This window comes from Oncorhynchus mykiss, chromosome 17 (genome assembly GCF_057628025.1).
Source record: "Oncorhynchus mykiss isolate SJ-2025 chromosome 17, ASM5762802v1, whole genome shotgun sequence".
Classification (NCBI taxonomy): domain Eukaryota; kingdom Metazoa; phylum Chordata; class Actinopteri; order Salmoniformes; family Salmonidae; genus Oncorhynchus; species Oncorhynchus mykiss.
In genome coordinates this window covers 15975348-15990853 of record NC_143038.1, presented here as the reverse complement: position 1 = coordinate 15990853, position 15506 = coordinate 15975348, and the positions used below count along the sequence as shown (strand labels likewise).

The 15506-nt window shown below is 40.8% G+C and overlaps 1 protein-coding gene across 14 annotated transcripts in view; it reads right to left on the bottom strand.

The window, feature by feature from the left end:
* The window catches only part of slc8a1a (solute carrier family 8 member 1a), a 45442-nt gene extending 30159 nt beyond the window's left edge, over positions 1-15283 (bottom strand). For 8 of the 14 annotated variants that reach the window (XR_016487773.1, XR_016487775.1, XM_021568266.3 and 5 more), the window contains exons 1-2: positions 13835-15283; positions 3349-5201 (exon numbers count right to left, since the gene is read on the bottom strand). Coding sequence is in view for 11 of the 14 variants with exons in the window: in XM_021568266.3 (XP_021423941.1) it covers positions 3349-5162 (1814 nt within the window). In the remaining 3 variants the exon portion in view is untranslated. Of the gene's footprint in view, positions 1-3348; positions 5202-6667; positions 7000-13834 lie in introns of those variants that run through there. The other 6 variants (XR_016487774.1, XM_021568267.3, XM_090204919.1 and 3 more) reach the window with 1 other exon arrangement.
* Between the last annotated feature and the right edge of the window lie 223 nt (positions 15284-15506).

The following is a 15506-nucleotide window of genomic DNA, read 5'->3' as shown; positions in this document are numbered from 1 at the left end:
TCAAAAACATCCAAAGGCTGCAAGGGAAAACGTGAGGCGTATATAGACAGAGGTTGAGGGGGTTGCATTTGGATAGGCCTGGGTTTGGACAGTATTTGATATCGTTCAAATACTTTAACCATTTGATTGAGCGTGCACCAGGCAAGCTCAATCAAGCACAGCTTGGAGTCATTTGAAAGATTTCAAACATGAGAACCCTTGGTCTTCTTGCTCCTCTATGGTCCAAAGTGCCTTGGTCTCCTGCCTCTGTCTGTTGCTTGTCTGATGAAGTGGTGGTGACAGCCCCGCTGTCATGCAGCCCAAGGGAACACGTCACTCCCCCAGCCATGTGATCCACAGGCCAGAGCCGCCACTGGGCCGCGGGGGCAGCTACGCTAGCCCTGGATCATGACAGTGGTCTGAGGAGGAGCACGAGGTCTGTCCTAATGCGAGAGCAGGCCAGAGACGAGAGGGCAAAATTAGCATAGGCAAAAAAAAAAAAAAAGATTTAATTAGTTGTTTAAAATAGTACCTCCTCCTAAAGCCCAAAGTAATCCCCTGTCACGTTTCATGCTTGTCAATGTGTGTAGTCAAAGCAAAGTCATTAATTTCACTACATGTAGGCAGCAAAGTTAATAATATCTACATTACCAGAGGGTGGGTCTTGTCAAAACAAAAAAAAGGCATGGTTGAACCATCATTCTCTACGGTTGAGGGCAGCAGATATGATCTTGTCTGATAAGGACAGTAGGACACAAAGGACACATTCTGGCTATAATAAATTGTGATGTAAAATGACATTTATAGCATAGTCATCATTCAGTATAGTTTACAGTGGACCGAACCACATTTTTTGAGAATAAATCCAGTAGAAATTGAACTGAAATGGGTACTTTGTAGAACATTGTTAGTTTGATATTTCAAAGGTGGCTGAAAGGTCCTTGGCGGAGTACCTGGTGCTGATTCTTTAACACCTATACTGGCTCAGTCAGAAGAGAAGCCCTTAGTACACATTAATGTCTACCAATATCATCACAACAACTAACACTTGTTCCTACTAGCAAAACAAAAGAACATGGTCCTGGCCGTGTAACTTCTTGTAACGATATAACTAGATCATCTTTGACTAATCAACTCCCCTTACCTGGATACAGCATGGTTGAGAGTAACCAGGCCTCCTGCTTCAGTGACAAATTGAATTACTATCAATCACATTCTGTCTGTAGCATAAGTGAATGATATGCGCAGAAACATCAATAAATGTTTGCATTCCAACGGACATGGCATGCATCTTAAAATAGATTTGGAAATAACTTGCAACTGCATCCTCTCAAATGTGTCAATGCCAACGTTAATACATTTTCCAAATGATAACTTAAGAACCGACTTCCCAACAGAGGCTGCTGCCTTGTCTATATATGGTGCTGCTTCTCTATGCAAAGCTTGCTGAGGAGATTTACACTGCTCACTTCAAAGCAATCCGTTTGCCTCTGTATAAATGTGTGGATGTCTTAAAACTTAAAACAAGCACAGGGCCTTTTCCATTTGGTGCTATCCTCAAACTGGCAATGATTATCCTCTATGGAATACATGTGTTATATATATTATATATATATATATATATCATTATATCCCCCACACCACAATCCATGGAAAATGTCTGGCCCAACTGCTATTTTAGTTATGTACAGTATACCTGACTATACCAGTATATCATTTACTGGAGTTCCAGTTTGAAGAGGGGAGTGATAAAAGTGTTGCTGGATTTCCCATTGAAAAAGGGCAAAAAAGGCCTTACTCACATTCTATTCTGGTGGGTTCCTATAAATGATGGACACACTGATATGGAAAATCTGTATCGATGGCAGCTGCATTTGTCACGACTTCCACCGAAGGTGGCCCCTCTCCCTGTTCGGGCGGCACTCGGCGGTCGTTTGTTTTGAGGAGTTTGTTTTGAGTTTAAATACAACAGGATAGACTGCGGAGCAATTGAAGAGCCAAATGATTTTAGCTAGTATGTAAACTACATGTGGAGTGAACATGTAGGAGTCCTACTGTTTCATGTTCATGACTCTCTACTCGTATCTCTCTGGAACCTATAACGTAGTAAAATGAGTTTAGTAGTTGTTCATAAATAGTAAACGTTTGCCAACTGTTTAGAGTCCATTACATCTTTTGATACACCTGTTAGTGTTTATATATTTGTTTTATCTTTATCAGGAAGGTATTCCAGTGTTTTTACATCGCATACACAAAATGAACAGCCAAAGAACAGCTGCTGCCTCTGGGCTCCAACATATTCCATACCTAATCTATTCATGCTACATGCTAATGTATCATTATCATTAGCATCACAATGATGATTTCTTGATGCGTTTTCTCTCTTTTTTTCCAGCACCAGTGAGTCATCAAGTCCCGTCTTCAGTGAGATACACCACGGTATTTGGTACACTTGAATACTCTCAATTGTTCCGTATGTTCTACGATGAAGCACTGCAAGTCATAAAATATCCAACTGGTGTTGAGCGAAAGTGGAGGAGAAATTGCAGAAAAAGCCATTTAACTGAAAGGAAATGAAGCCAGTTCTGCAATACTATTACAGTCCACAGTATCTCTACATACGGTATGCAAAACACTAATTGGTAGATTTGTAGACAGGCGCTAGTCAGGCAGTCAATTGAATGCTCACATGAAGGATTAAAACAAGAGGGGCAGCGATGGCAAAGCTGAGAGATAAAGAACACAAGACAGTGAAGCATAAAGGATGAAGTACAGTGGACAGATAGAAACTTAAGACAGGATTCCTTCCTGAACCCCAGAGACACTTACATCCCCTGAGAAAATGTAACCTAAGACAGTAGATTAAAACAATAGGAATGGACAGCACATTGAGATGAATGGATACTAATGACGAGGTCAACAGGCCATACAAAGTACAACCCACTGTGCAAAAACTATTAACTTTGTTTCCATGTCATAAACAAAAAAAATGACGAAAAAGTCATCAACGTATGGGAATTTCATATTTTTTTTACCGAACTTTTAACCCAAATCCAATGACATAATTAATTTTTTTTTGTTGATTTCACATTAAATTCACATTAGCTGACAACTAAACCAAGTGTAAATTTTAAAAATAAGTTGACGTCTGTGCCCAGTGGAAAGTCTCTTAGTGCTAGTCGATAACAATACAACTATTTTATTTTTGAGACAGAAAGCTGCTTCTGTGGGACAAACTAGAAACAGGGACATTGGCATAACTTAGACATAAAATTTGTCCAAATTGAACGTCAATGTGCTGTGGGCCTCACCTCATTTACATGACAACAATACAAACATGACAACGTTAAAAGCAAGTATGTAACTTACAAGATCTCATCGTTCTGGAATTCCAGCGCTCCGTGCATATCTTCAAAGTCTTCTCCCCCTCCTTTTGCTGTACCCTCAATGGTCTTGTAGGGTACGACCACTAGTCCCCGCGCTCCTGAGGTACGAAGAACCTTTACTTCCATCATGCCGACACTCTCGCTCACGGTCATTACCGGTTCTTCAAAAGTAAAGATCCCGGCATGGTCATCGTCAAAGATAGTCACAGTGGCTGAGCAGGGCAGGCCAAGGCCCGCCAAAGTGTCCATGTGATTAGCCCTTGGTTGTCCATAGCCAGTGCCCTCGGATATGACCTTCACATTGCTAAGGTGGACCAGAAAATGCTCATCCTCTTCAAAGATGTCATCGTCAATGATGTCTATCCGGATCTCCTTCTCAGTCTCACCAGGTTTGAACACCACAACACCCTCAGTGAACTGGTAGTCCGAGCCGGCATTGGCTGTGCCGTCTTCGGTACGGTATTCCACTGAAACAGTGTTAGTCAAGTCTCCACCAAGGCGTACTACATTCAAGGCCACTGTACCGCAGTTCTCCAAGCACTGGTATGTACAGGGGTCAAAGAAGATCTTTGACGAAAAGTCATTCTCCGAAACTTCGGAGCGGATCTCGTATGCACCAACAGCTTTCCTGGCTTGGTCTGCTGCATGCTTCTTCAGTACATTCCCTGCTCCCGTCATGATCCTGGTAGCCTGGCATCGGTAGAAGGCGCGACTCTTTTGCTGCTGTGTCAATACCTGGTAGTTGGCCAGTTCTATCAGCTGCTCCGTCTCCTTCTCTGGATGCTTCTGCTTCAGTTCCTTCAGGATCCGGGCCATTTCCTTCCTGGCCTCCTCCTCATCCAGGTCCTTCTCATCAAAACCCATCGCTCCGTCCATGAAGCCCTCTGAGTTGAGCATTTTCCCATCCATTTCAATGTCCATCTTTGAAGGAAGTTGAGCCTCCCCTTCCGTCTCAATGATCACCCCCCTTCGCTTCCCTGCGCGGTAGCGCTTGTACATGTACTTATAGACAAGAAGTCTGCGATCCGCAACGTAAGCCATCCCTACACACAACGGGAAAAAAAACAGTGTGACAAGGCCCTCCCACACCTGTACGATGCCCGGTGAGATGACAGCCAAGATGAGATAAAGCCAGGTGTACGCGAATATACTCCAGGTGGCGGTAACAAAAAATACCCTCAAATGTTTGACTTTCCGGTGCTCTCCATCGGGAATGACAGAAACACAGAGTCCAATGATAACAAACATGTTGAAGGCAGCACTACCAACGATGGTGTTCGGGCCCAGATCACCTGCGTCAAAGTTGTGACCGCACACCTCAACGACGGACAGTAGGATCTCCGGGGCGGAGGAACCCAGGGCCATAAGTGTCAGGTTGGACACTGTCTCATTCCATACATGCACAGTGGTTGTCACTTTTTCACCATTTGGTTTCTTGATGGTGATCTCCCTCTCTTGTGATGTAATTACCTCGATGGATGCCATGAAGCGATCCGCAATGATAGAGACCCCCAGGAACATGTAAAACAAGGCCACAAAGTAAACTGTGGCTCTTGCCAGTTTATCTCCAAAGGATGGGTTCTCTGGTAACCATATGGGCAGAATGACACCCACTTTGCATTCAGTACCCACTGAATCACACTTCTTGTTAGTCTGGTTGCCAATGGAAGAGTTTGTTCCGAGGCTTGGGTTTGAATTCACCGCTGTAACAAATGTAATTTCAGATGAAAAAACTGCCAACAACACTGTGAGTTGAAGAGTGCAGAAGAGGAAAGATGATGTCCCAGTTTGACCCATGATTCTGACGAGGTGTTATGCGCCAACTCTTCCTTTCACCTATGCAAAAAAAAAAAAGGGATCGATGAGAACAGAACTACCAAAAACTGTACAAATTTGAAAAATTACAAATGACAATATTCCTAACTCCAGTATTTCCCTAAGTTACAGTAGATATAAAGCAACATCCCCCAGAGCCGCCTCCAATGCACACATCACACATTCAGTATTGAAGCCAATTGAAGATAAATTATTTTAGGAAAGGTCTCTCTGTCAGATGTGCGGGTGCTTCAGGTGTTCTCTGGGCTAGCTACCAGGTTAGGAGGGGGATCTGGCTAACTTGGTTGGGGAAACACTTCCTAAATAATATCAAGAAAATAACACTGGTTTAACCAGACAACCACACAAGTGTACCACACACTTCTCTCTCTGAGTGTGTGTGTGTGTGTTACTTAGAGAGTGATCACCTGCATTGTATCATTTGAATAACTGGTTTAGATGGAAAAATGGCACCAATGATTACATTTCTCTTACATTGTCCTCTTGACATACTGCCAAATTAGGGTTAAGTGCCTTGCTCAAGGAGACATTGACAGATTTTCCCCCTAGTCGGCTCGGGGATTCAAACCAATTCAACGTCTAGTTCTGATTGGCATATTATATATGTTTTTGTTACTCAGTTGGGGTCTTAACTTACTATTGAGAGTAAGAACAGTAGAATACACCAGGTGCAATTTCGAAATTTGGTGGTGCATCAGCAGTTTTTCTCTTGTCAGTCACTGACAGTCACTCAATTAGCCATGTCAGGAAAATATTTTTAGATTGGCAGTTAGTCTAGCCAGACATCCAAACTTATAGTAATCATGCCGAATCCCGACTGGGCACACAGGGCATGTGTCCAGGGGCCCTGACATCCATGGGGGCCACATTGAGTTTGTTAGTCATTCTCCCTCAGATATCATACTAACATTGCAAAGTCATTACAGAATGTGTAAAATTGCAGGAAATTTGGTGTAAAACGGCAAAGTATTCTCTTTGCCCCATGGTAAAATGTGTAGAATTGCAGAGAACTTGCTTAAACATTTTATTTACCCCCATGACATGTAGAATTGCAGGAAATGAACTTAAAAACAAAAACGTTCTCTCCACCATCAAGAGGGGAGTCAATAAAATGTTTGCCCAAAGTCAGGGCACCCCAACCCAATCTTGCTTAGGGCCCCCAGAAGGCTAGGGCTGGCTTAAGCTGGCGATAGTAAAATGTCTTTCATAGTCTTATCTTTCTTTACATAGGTTATTCTTTTGAGAAAGGCAACATTTGTCCTAATTACATGATTCTCATTTGCAACATGAAATCACAAAGATGCAGTATCAGAAAATGACAGCTGACAGCAATCTAGTCCGCAATTTACAGTACATCCATGCACATGTTCTTTACAGGTAAGATTTAAAGACAACTAGCTGATAAAGTAGCCTACAAAAATGTGTAACATTTCAAGTGACAGTAGTTGCCCAGAATGCTAGCCTACCGTATTAATCCACGTAATGGGGAACGGAATTTCTAAACTACTCAAAAATAATTTGAGGTTGAAGAAAGGATACAGAAGTACTTGAGAAATCCTCCATTTCCAACCCTTTATAAAACAATGATGTAGGTTGCGCCATCGTCAATACATCTTGAGTTGTTGTATAGGTAAACCCTTCGTACCCAAAAAAATCGAAATGTTCTGCCACACTGTAGATAGCCGACTAGAGACAATCATGGGCTCTCAACGCGCGCTTCCTCGGGACTGCTCTCTCTCACTCTCTTGCTCTGTCTCCCCCTCCCCCCCTCTCTCTTCTCTCATCCTGGTTTTAATGTACATGCTCTCATCTCCCAAGTGATGTAATAATGTTTTTTCGATACTGATGCAAAGCAATGGGGGAATTAATTTCCATATATTATTTGATTTGCTGTCTTGAGAAAAAATAATGAATTTATTCTAACAGCTTATTTTAGGATTAGTTTCATTATATCTAACCAAAACTTGAACATGAATCAAGTTTGAACAAATCAGTACTGTATCTTCATCTCATGTATTTTAGAAGCACTTACTTGTGGAAACTACATTATTGACACAATATTAATATAGTATTGGAGGTTAATGCAACCTAGGCCTAATGCAAACCTAGATATGCTCCATTTTGTTTAGCCATAATGCTATTTTTTTAATATCCTTTATACAAGAAATATTTAACACTTCTTCAGGATCAGTGGATCCCCCACGGGACGGTTGAGCTAACGTAGGCTAATGTGATTAGCATGAGGTTGTAAGCAACAAGGACATTTCCCAGGACATAGACATATCTGATATTGGCAGAAAGCTTAAATTCTTGTTAATCTAATTGCACTGTCCAATTTACAGTAGCTATTACAGTGAAATAATACTATGCTATTGTTTGAGGAGAGTGCACAGTTATGAACTGTGCCTGGGCTGGAATGATACATTATGGCCTTTCTCTTGCATTTCAAAGATGATGGTAAAAAAAAAATATTAACAGTTGTTTTTTTCTTTGTATTTTCTTTTACCAGATCTAATGTGTTATATTCTCCTACATTAATTTCACATTTCCACAAACTTCAAAGTGTTTCCTTTCAAATGGTATCAAGAATATGCATATCCTTGCTTCAATGCCTGAGCTACAAGCAGCTTTAGATTTGGGTATATCATTTTAGGCGAAAATTTAAAAAAATGGTAGGATCCTTATCCAACTGCAATATTGTTATGTTTGACAGGATATAGGCCTAAGGTACTTTTTTTTTTTTTTTTACCCATTTGGAAAATTCAGGAGTCTGATTCCAAACTATTTATTTCATTGAGTATTTACAGAGAAGCCCCAATGCAACCTGGACTCAGAGGTAGACATAAAATGCTAAACAAAAAAACGACACTCAAATTAGTATGTTACATTTGGTATGGTATGTATTAATTTGTGGACGTCCTTCATCTATTTCGTATGATATGTTACGAATTGCAATTCATTCAATATGTTAAGAATTTGCAATACGTATGATATGTTACAAATTCTGTGTCTAACGTTAGCTAGGTGGCTAACACTAACATTAGCTCGAAGTTAGGGGTTAAGGTTAGGGTTGTTGCTCAAAAGACTTCCTTCCAAAAATATGTAATTTCCTTCTGTGTCGATCTAAGCATGTAATTATGTTGATGGCCATTGATTTTCCGGTCATTTTGCATGCTGAACAACCCCAGGCAATATCAGTACCCTACTATATTCAAACTGCGTGCTGTGCGCAGCTTCCTGCGTTGACCAAATAGAGGTAGGCCTATTTTCGATCTTACACATCTGCGTGTTAACTTCAGCATTCAAATGTTTGTACAATGGCTTGCGCATTATTAGGCTTTATTAGTTGAGTGACAATCAATGTAATTTCGGTAGGTTATTTTGATTAAATGCACTGTCGAAAATTGTGTTTTACCAGCCTAAGCTACAACTTTCATCTTGTTATAGGTAGGCTATACTGTATGCTGATCGGGGCTTACATTAGATTGTATTTACATTGTTCGTTGTTCACCATCAGGAATAGTTTTGGTAATTTTGCTTGAAACAATCAGGGGAAATTTGATAATTTCATAACAAAGACAGCAATCACTTTTGCTACCCGCACTGCATGGTCGAAGCAGGAGAAGAAGAGAAGCTCCAAGTCCTTCAAAACTTCCAAACGGTCTAAATCGTTAAATTATGAGACGGGGTTGAAATCCAAAGTTGTGCTATATATTCATTGGCTATATCATAGCTCATTTTTAAAGATAAATATTGATATATTACTAGCTCTTAACAATTTGAATCTGCAAAAATGACAAATTAATTAGTGGATGCTTTCAGATCACTGATAGTGGGGTGGTAGATACCTAGTTTCCCTTATGACTCAGCTTAAGTGCCTACATACACCATAGATACGCACACACGCACACCAACACACACACGCACAGAAGTCAGCTTAGACAGATCCATCTCAGAGATACCCAGCTCATGAACAGCAGATTTTCATTTGGAATGGAAAATGAATGTGTTTATGCAACAAATGTTAGTGCATCGAATCGTATCTCATCGAACCAAATCGCATCGATTCGTTCCTCTAATCAAACCTCTAATCAAACCAAATGCTAAGTAGTTGCAAAGTAGCTGAAAAGAAGTAAGTAGTTGCAAAGTTGATAATTAGTTAAATGCTAAAGTTTTCCGTGATGGGATTCAAACACAGAACCTTTGGGTTGCTAGACATTTGCGTTATTCCTCTAATCAAACTGAATCATTTCAAACTAAAATGTATCATTCCTGTATAGTATTGAACCCCATGTATCTAGATACTTATCAAATTGTCTTGAAAGGGAAAGATGTATATCTCTAAGAGTTAGCTTAAGGGATAGGGGAAGGGTTAGATAACATGCCAAGTAGTTAAAAAGTAGCTAAAAAAAGTAGTAAGTTGTTGCAAAGTTGCTAATTAGCTAAAATTGTCCATGATGAGATTCAAACACTCAACCCTTGGGTTGCTAGATGTTCTCATTATACACCTACCTATCCACCTGACCAACCACCCTCTTTTCAGTTGTGGTTCTTGGTTTCTATGTGTTATGTAACCCCACCAAACATAACATATCATACTAATTTGCGTGTCCCCAATTTCCGTTTACTATCTTACGTCGAGTCTATGAGACCAGCCTGTCAGATAAGCTGAGGTCAATTATAACTCACTAAAGAAAAGAGTTTCTGCTCCTGCTTGTAATCTTGAATCACTACAATGCCATGTCAGGTCAAGTTACCCAATGCTGAGCTCTCTGACATCTTTTGTCCCCCCTTGTTAGCCCACTCTATCTCCAGGCCTCCGGTAGAAGGCTAGCTTACCAGCTGACAGATATGAATAATATGTCAGATGATGCTGCAACAGTCACTTTTTGAATTAGCCCATGCTGCTCCGAATGCAATACACTAGCCTATGCAGAGTCACCAGAAAACGCAAACATTCGGTTTTCAGGGATACAATATTTTCAACCTAACTTCTGTTTCCCCTGAAAAATGGAAGTGGGACCTCTGCTCAGACTTCTTTCGACGCCTACTACATTAGGTTACACAGTGACTACCTTTCATTATTTGAAGCTTTGACTTGGAAAGAATTTCACCTTATGGGAGAGGCGAGAGTGCTTCCATCAAAGTTTCATCAAATGCGCCGTGAGTGATTTGTTTCCTTTTGAAACTATGTAGATGCACGTCCCTTGGCAGAGACACAGCCTGCAGTTGAACCTGACTCCATTCTGAGTCAGTGGAGTTTTAATGACGGATATTGTAGGGCTGGGAAGCTTTCACCTGAAATAAATTCATCATGGAGCGAGAGGGAGAGTTGAGGTGAACTCACAGTTGAGTCAGTCCTGTTTTTGCTCTTGGCTCACGCAGACTGGACACACTTTATTGAACATCAGTCAGATAGTTAGTCATTCATGATTTTACTATCAGTTATTTTTGATTAAAGGGTTATTTAGGCTTACAGGCACTTGGCCAGTCTTTGCTTGTACTCCCTTAGTCCTTAAACAGTCCTTTGCTTCATCGTATGACACATAGTAAGTGAAAGATGTGATAAGCATTCACGATATATCTAAAGTAGGTATTGATATAGTAGGAATGCAAGCTTTCATGGATAGTTTGCTGCTTAATTGAATGAAGGTTAGGTTCGGACGGTAGAGTGTACACATTTGTAAGGCCAAGTATGGATTAGGAACAGAAATCACTCCCATAGCATTTCTCCACACCATCCCATTTTTGTGTGTGCACTTATTGATTGATGGGCCGTTCCACTAAACTACTTTGGGACTGTTGTCTGTAAAATGTCACTGCAGACTCTTAGTCAAATGATGATCCATCTGCTCAAAAATCACAATAACAGGCCCATGGGCTTCAACACTATTCTTCCTTCTTTTTTTAAAACAAAAATACAATGCAATGTTGTTGATCCTCTGTATTTTCAAGTATTGTGGTGGCAGCATCAGGTTATGGGTATGCTTGGCACCAGCAGGGACTGGGGAGTTTAGAGGAAAACACGCCGTGGTCTTCTGAAAACCTAACACAGGGACAGAGTTTTATTTTCAGCAGGACAATTTCAGCACAACTGTTAATGCCAAAGGCACACCAGAATGTCTTTCCAAGAGGTGTTCCTGAATGGTCCAGTCTCGGTCCTGATTGAAATCTGCTTGAAAATCAGAGACAATATTTGAAAATTGTTGTCTATCAATGATTCCCACCCAAATTACTGAGCTTGAGCAATTTTAACAAAATCAATTGATATACAGTGCATTCGGAAAGTATTCAGACGCCTTGACTTTTTCAAAATGTTAAAATAGATTCAATTGTTTTTTTCCTTCATCAATCTACACACAATACCCCATAAAAAAATGGATATATCACATTTACATAAGTATTCAGACCCTTTGTTGAAGCACCTTTGGCAGCAATTACAGCCTCAAGTCTTCTTGGGTATGACGCTACAAGCTTGGCACACCTGTATTTGGGGAGTTTCTGCCATTATTTTCTGCAGATCCTCTCAAGCTCTGTCAGGTTGAATGGGGAGCATAGAGCTATTTTCAGGTCTCACCGGAGATGTTCGACCAGGGTCAAGTCCGGGCTATGGCTGGGGCATTCAGAGTCTTGTCCCCGAAGCTACTCCTGCGTTGTCTTGGCTGTGTGCTTAGGTTCGTTGTCCTGTTGGAAGGTGAACCTTCGCCCCTGTCTGAGGTCCTGAGTGCTCTGGAGCAGGTTTTCATCAAGGATCTCTCTGTACTTTTCTCCATTCATCTTTCCCTCAGTCCTGACTAGGCTCAAACTCCCTGACGCTGAAAAAAACACTGCCACCACCATGCTTCAACCTCATGGCTTGGTTTTTGCTCTGACATGCACTGTAAACTGTGGGACCTTATATAGACAGGTGCGTGCCTTTACAAATCATGTCCAATCAATTGAATTTACCACAGGTGGACTCCTAAGAAGTTGCAGAAACATCTCAAGGATGATGAATGAAATCAGAATGCACGAGCTCAATTCCGAGTCTCACAGCAAAGGGTCTGAATACTTACCTAAGTAAATAAGGTATTTCTTAATAAAAAACGTTTAAAAATGTAGGAATCTAAAGACTGTTTTCACTTTGTCATTATGGGGTATTGTGTGTAGATTGATGAGGATTAATAAATGTTTCTAATCCATTTTAGAATAGGACTAATGTAACAAAATGTGGAAAAAGTAAAGGCATCTGAATACTTTCCAATTGCCCATTATGTTGCCCTAAGAGTTGTGCAAGGTTGGTAGAACCTTATTCAAAATGATTCACAGCTGTAATGGCTGCCAAATGTTCTTCCACCAAAAGGGGTCTGAAGACATACGCAGTCAACGCATCTTAATAATAAATAAAACAAATCTAAAATTCGTCTTTCACTTTGAACATTTTGAGTAGCTTGTGTAGATCGATAGGGGGGAAAAAATCGAATAGAATCCTTTCTTAGATTTAAATTTAAGGTGGCAAAATGTGAAGACTGTGCGAGGGGTGTGTACACTTTCAGCGACCGTATATTCATGTTCTCCTAGTTTCAGAGTATAGGCAGCACAGTGATATATTCAGCCATGGTCATGCATTGCGTTACGTTAGATCATCAAAAACTGGGAGGACAAAAGCGTAGCATCCGGGTATGTCTGTTAACTGCATGCCATTTTAATTATGTTAACTGTGGGACATCAACTTACATTTCGGTAAGAAAATGCTAATATTCACTTATTTTTATTGTATTTTTATACCCATTTTTCTCCCCAATTTCGTGGTATCCAATTGGTAGTTACAGTCTTGTCCCATCGCTGTTGGTGGCAGTCAAAAGTTCAACCAAACCAAATGCTAATATTCACTTATTTCTATTTTTAGTTATTTTTATACCCCTTTTTCTCCCCAATTTCGTGGTATCCAATTGGTAGTTAGTCTTGTCCCATCGCTGTTGGTGGCAGTCAAAAGTTCAACCAAACCAAAGTGTGGATGGCAGGCCCTCCCTGTCCATAATCTGATTTCTGGGTAAAGGAGCAAACATACACATTTGTAAATTGGGAGAACTATCTCTTTAAATGTCACATAAAATGTATGTCATGGATTTATTTTTTATTTATGTTCTTGTAATTATTCGTGGTCTAACTTCCCCGCTCCATGAGCTGCACCAGTTAATTAAGTCTGAATGAAGATTTATCTGACCCCCTTTGCCTGGAAGTCCAATTTCTCACTGAATGTAGAGGACTTTTGTTCAGGTGCTTCTGCCATCAATTGGATACAAATCAATATCGTATGGTTTGCTAATGTAATATTTGAATCTCCCATAATCCATATTATAATGGAAATACTCACTGCCGTAAACAAGACTATCATATCACTAAGAAAATCATGCAAAAACATAGAATTATGATGACACATGATGATTCCCCATTTGCTAGTCAACTGCACCATCATTCTATCCAAGGTGACCGACATTCATGGAAGTCCAACCATCCATGCACCTCACACAGTCAAAAAAACAAAGCCAAACATCTCACCACGTTTGAAAAAACTCCATTGGTGACTAATACATTTCCAATTTGTCAAAGATGAACGAGATGACCAACCAAACAAAAAACCCTCTACTCACCTATGTTAGTCCCAATGGAGCTGAGAAAAATACGTACTGCCTAGCGGGAAGAACGGTGTGCGATAACCACTCTAAATTGAACAGAAACAGACTGTTCCGCAGATGCCCGGTCCCAAGGTGTCTCTCTAAACATGGGCCGCATAGCTGGGCTGGCTGCTGCTTATCGTCCTCCTCAGCCCGATCCATGGCCATACAAGGACTCTGCTGATAGAGCCTGTCACTCTGGGCTTCTGGAGTAGGCCGGCTATCTGGAAGCTCTTTGTCGCCACCGACACATGGGAGATAAAGGGTTTGGATGGTGGGTAATTTGGATGGTGGGTACTTTTTAGACAATGTTGAACTCACCCACCAGCGGAGGAATGTGGTGGATAAGTGGTTCCCTCCAGGGTGATTTTCCACTGTTTCCAGGCCCTTTGACCGTGGAGGTGGTATATGGAGATTGGATATCTCCATTAATTGTCTTGAAGTCCATATTATGGATCCAGGGGATGGGTGGATTAGAGGTGGATCCGTAGAGGAGAGGTGAAAAAAAAAGAGGATCTTGGTAGTGTTTCAGTTCTCCCCAATGTGTTCATCAAAGTGACAAGGTTTCAGTCTGTCGATACGTTTGGAAGCGTTGTAACAGAGATGTGAACGATAGGGGTACAGTGCGTGAACATTAGTTTCAAAGTTATGACCACTTGCTGCCAAATACATTTTGATTGATAATAAACCAGAGGCATTCAAATAGCCATTTCCATATGGCTTATGTGCCTCCCTTTTCCAGTGTGAAGCCAACGAACTCCCTATCAAAACTGAGGTGAGAGCAAGGCAGTGATTATTTGAAGAAGATAGCACACCCAACTGATATCTGTCTTTGTCATGAGCGCACAGATATCAACCATCGTCTACTAGCGTCTGGTGGAAGAGAAGAGATATTGAGAGGAAGGGTGGCAGGCTTAAAGGGGTTGAGGCTCATTAAAGCTACTGCAAAACAAGAACTCATTCTTTCAGACAAAATGATTGACATATCTGCATATCTAAATCCATAATCAGCTGATTAGCATAATCTGCAATTTTACCCCTCATGCACTTTATAGGCATGAATCTAAATCAATGAGGGTGTTACATACCCTATATTCTGCTATGCTAAGTGTTATAAAACAATACGAAGCATGTAGCTGAGCTTTGTAAAGCAAAATGTCACACCATTTTGGTTTTCCTCTCCAATCGAGTCGTAATCGTGACTTATTTGCAGTGACAATGCTCCCTCCTCGCTTCCCTTGAAATAGAAGCCTTATCTCTCCCCGTCTGTGGCACAGAATCTGTGCCTGAGCTCCATTTCATTTGGCCCCAAGCAGCACGCTGCTCTATTTACCGGACTAGCCTTTGTGCTCCATTGACATCATAATCCAAGTTGGAAAATTCAAGTCATGCCAAACGTCTGTTCCACACAGAGTTAGGACGCATACATTAACCTCAAGTAGGAGCAATCGCTTTTGAAGCATAAATAAGCGGTGCTATTGGACGAGCTCAGACGGTGTCTTGGTAGCGTTTATGTTCGGAAATGTTATTTATCTTTTTCCCAGTTAATGGGTCCTTGGTTTTGCCACTTTTAAGTTGCCACTATTTTCCTCTTTAAATAATCATGGATAATGTTTCTACAAAATACCCCATTATCTCAAAAGACATT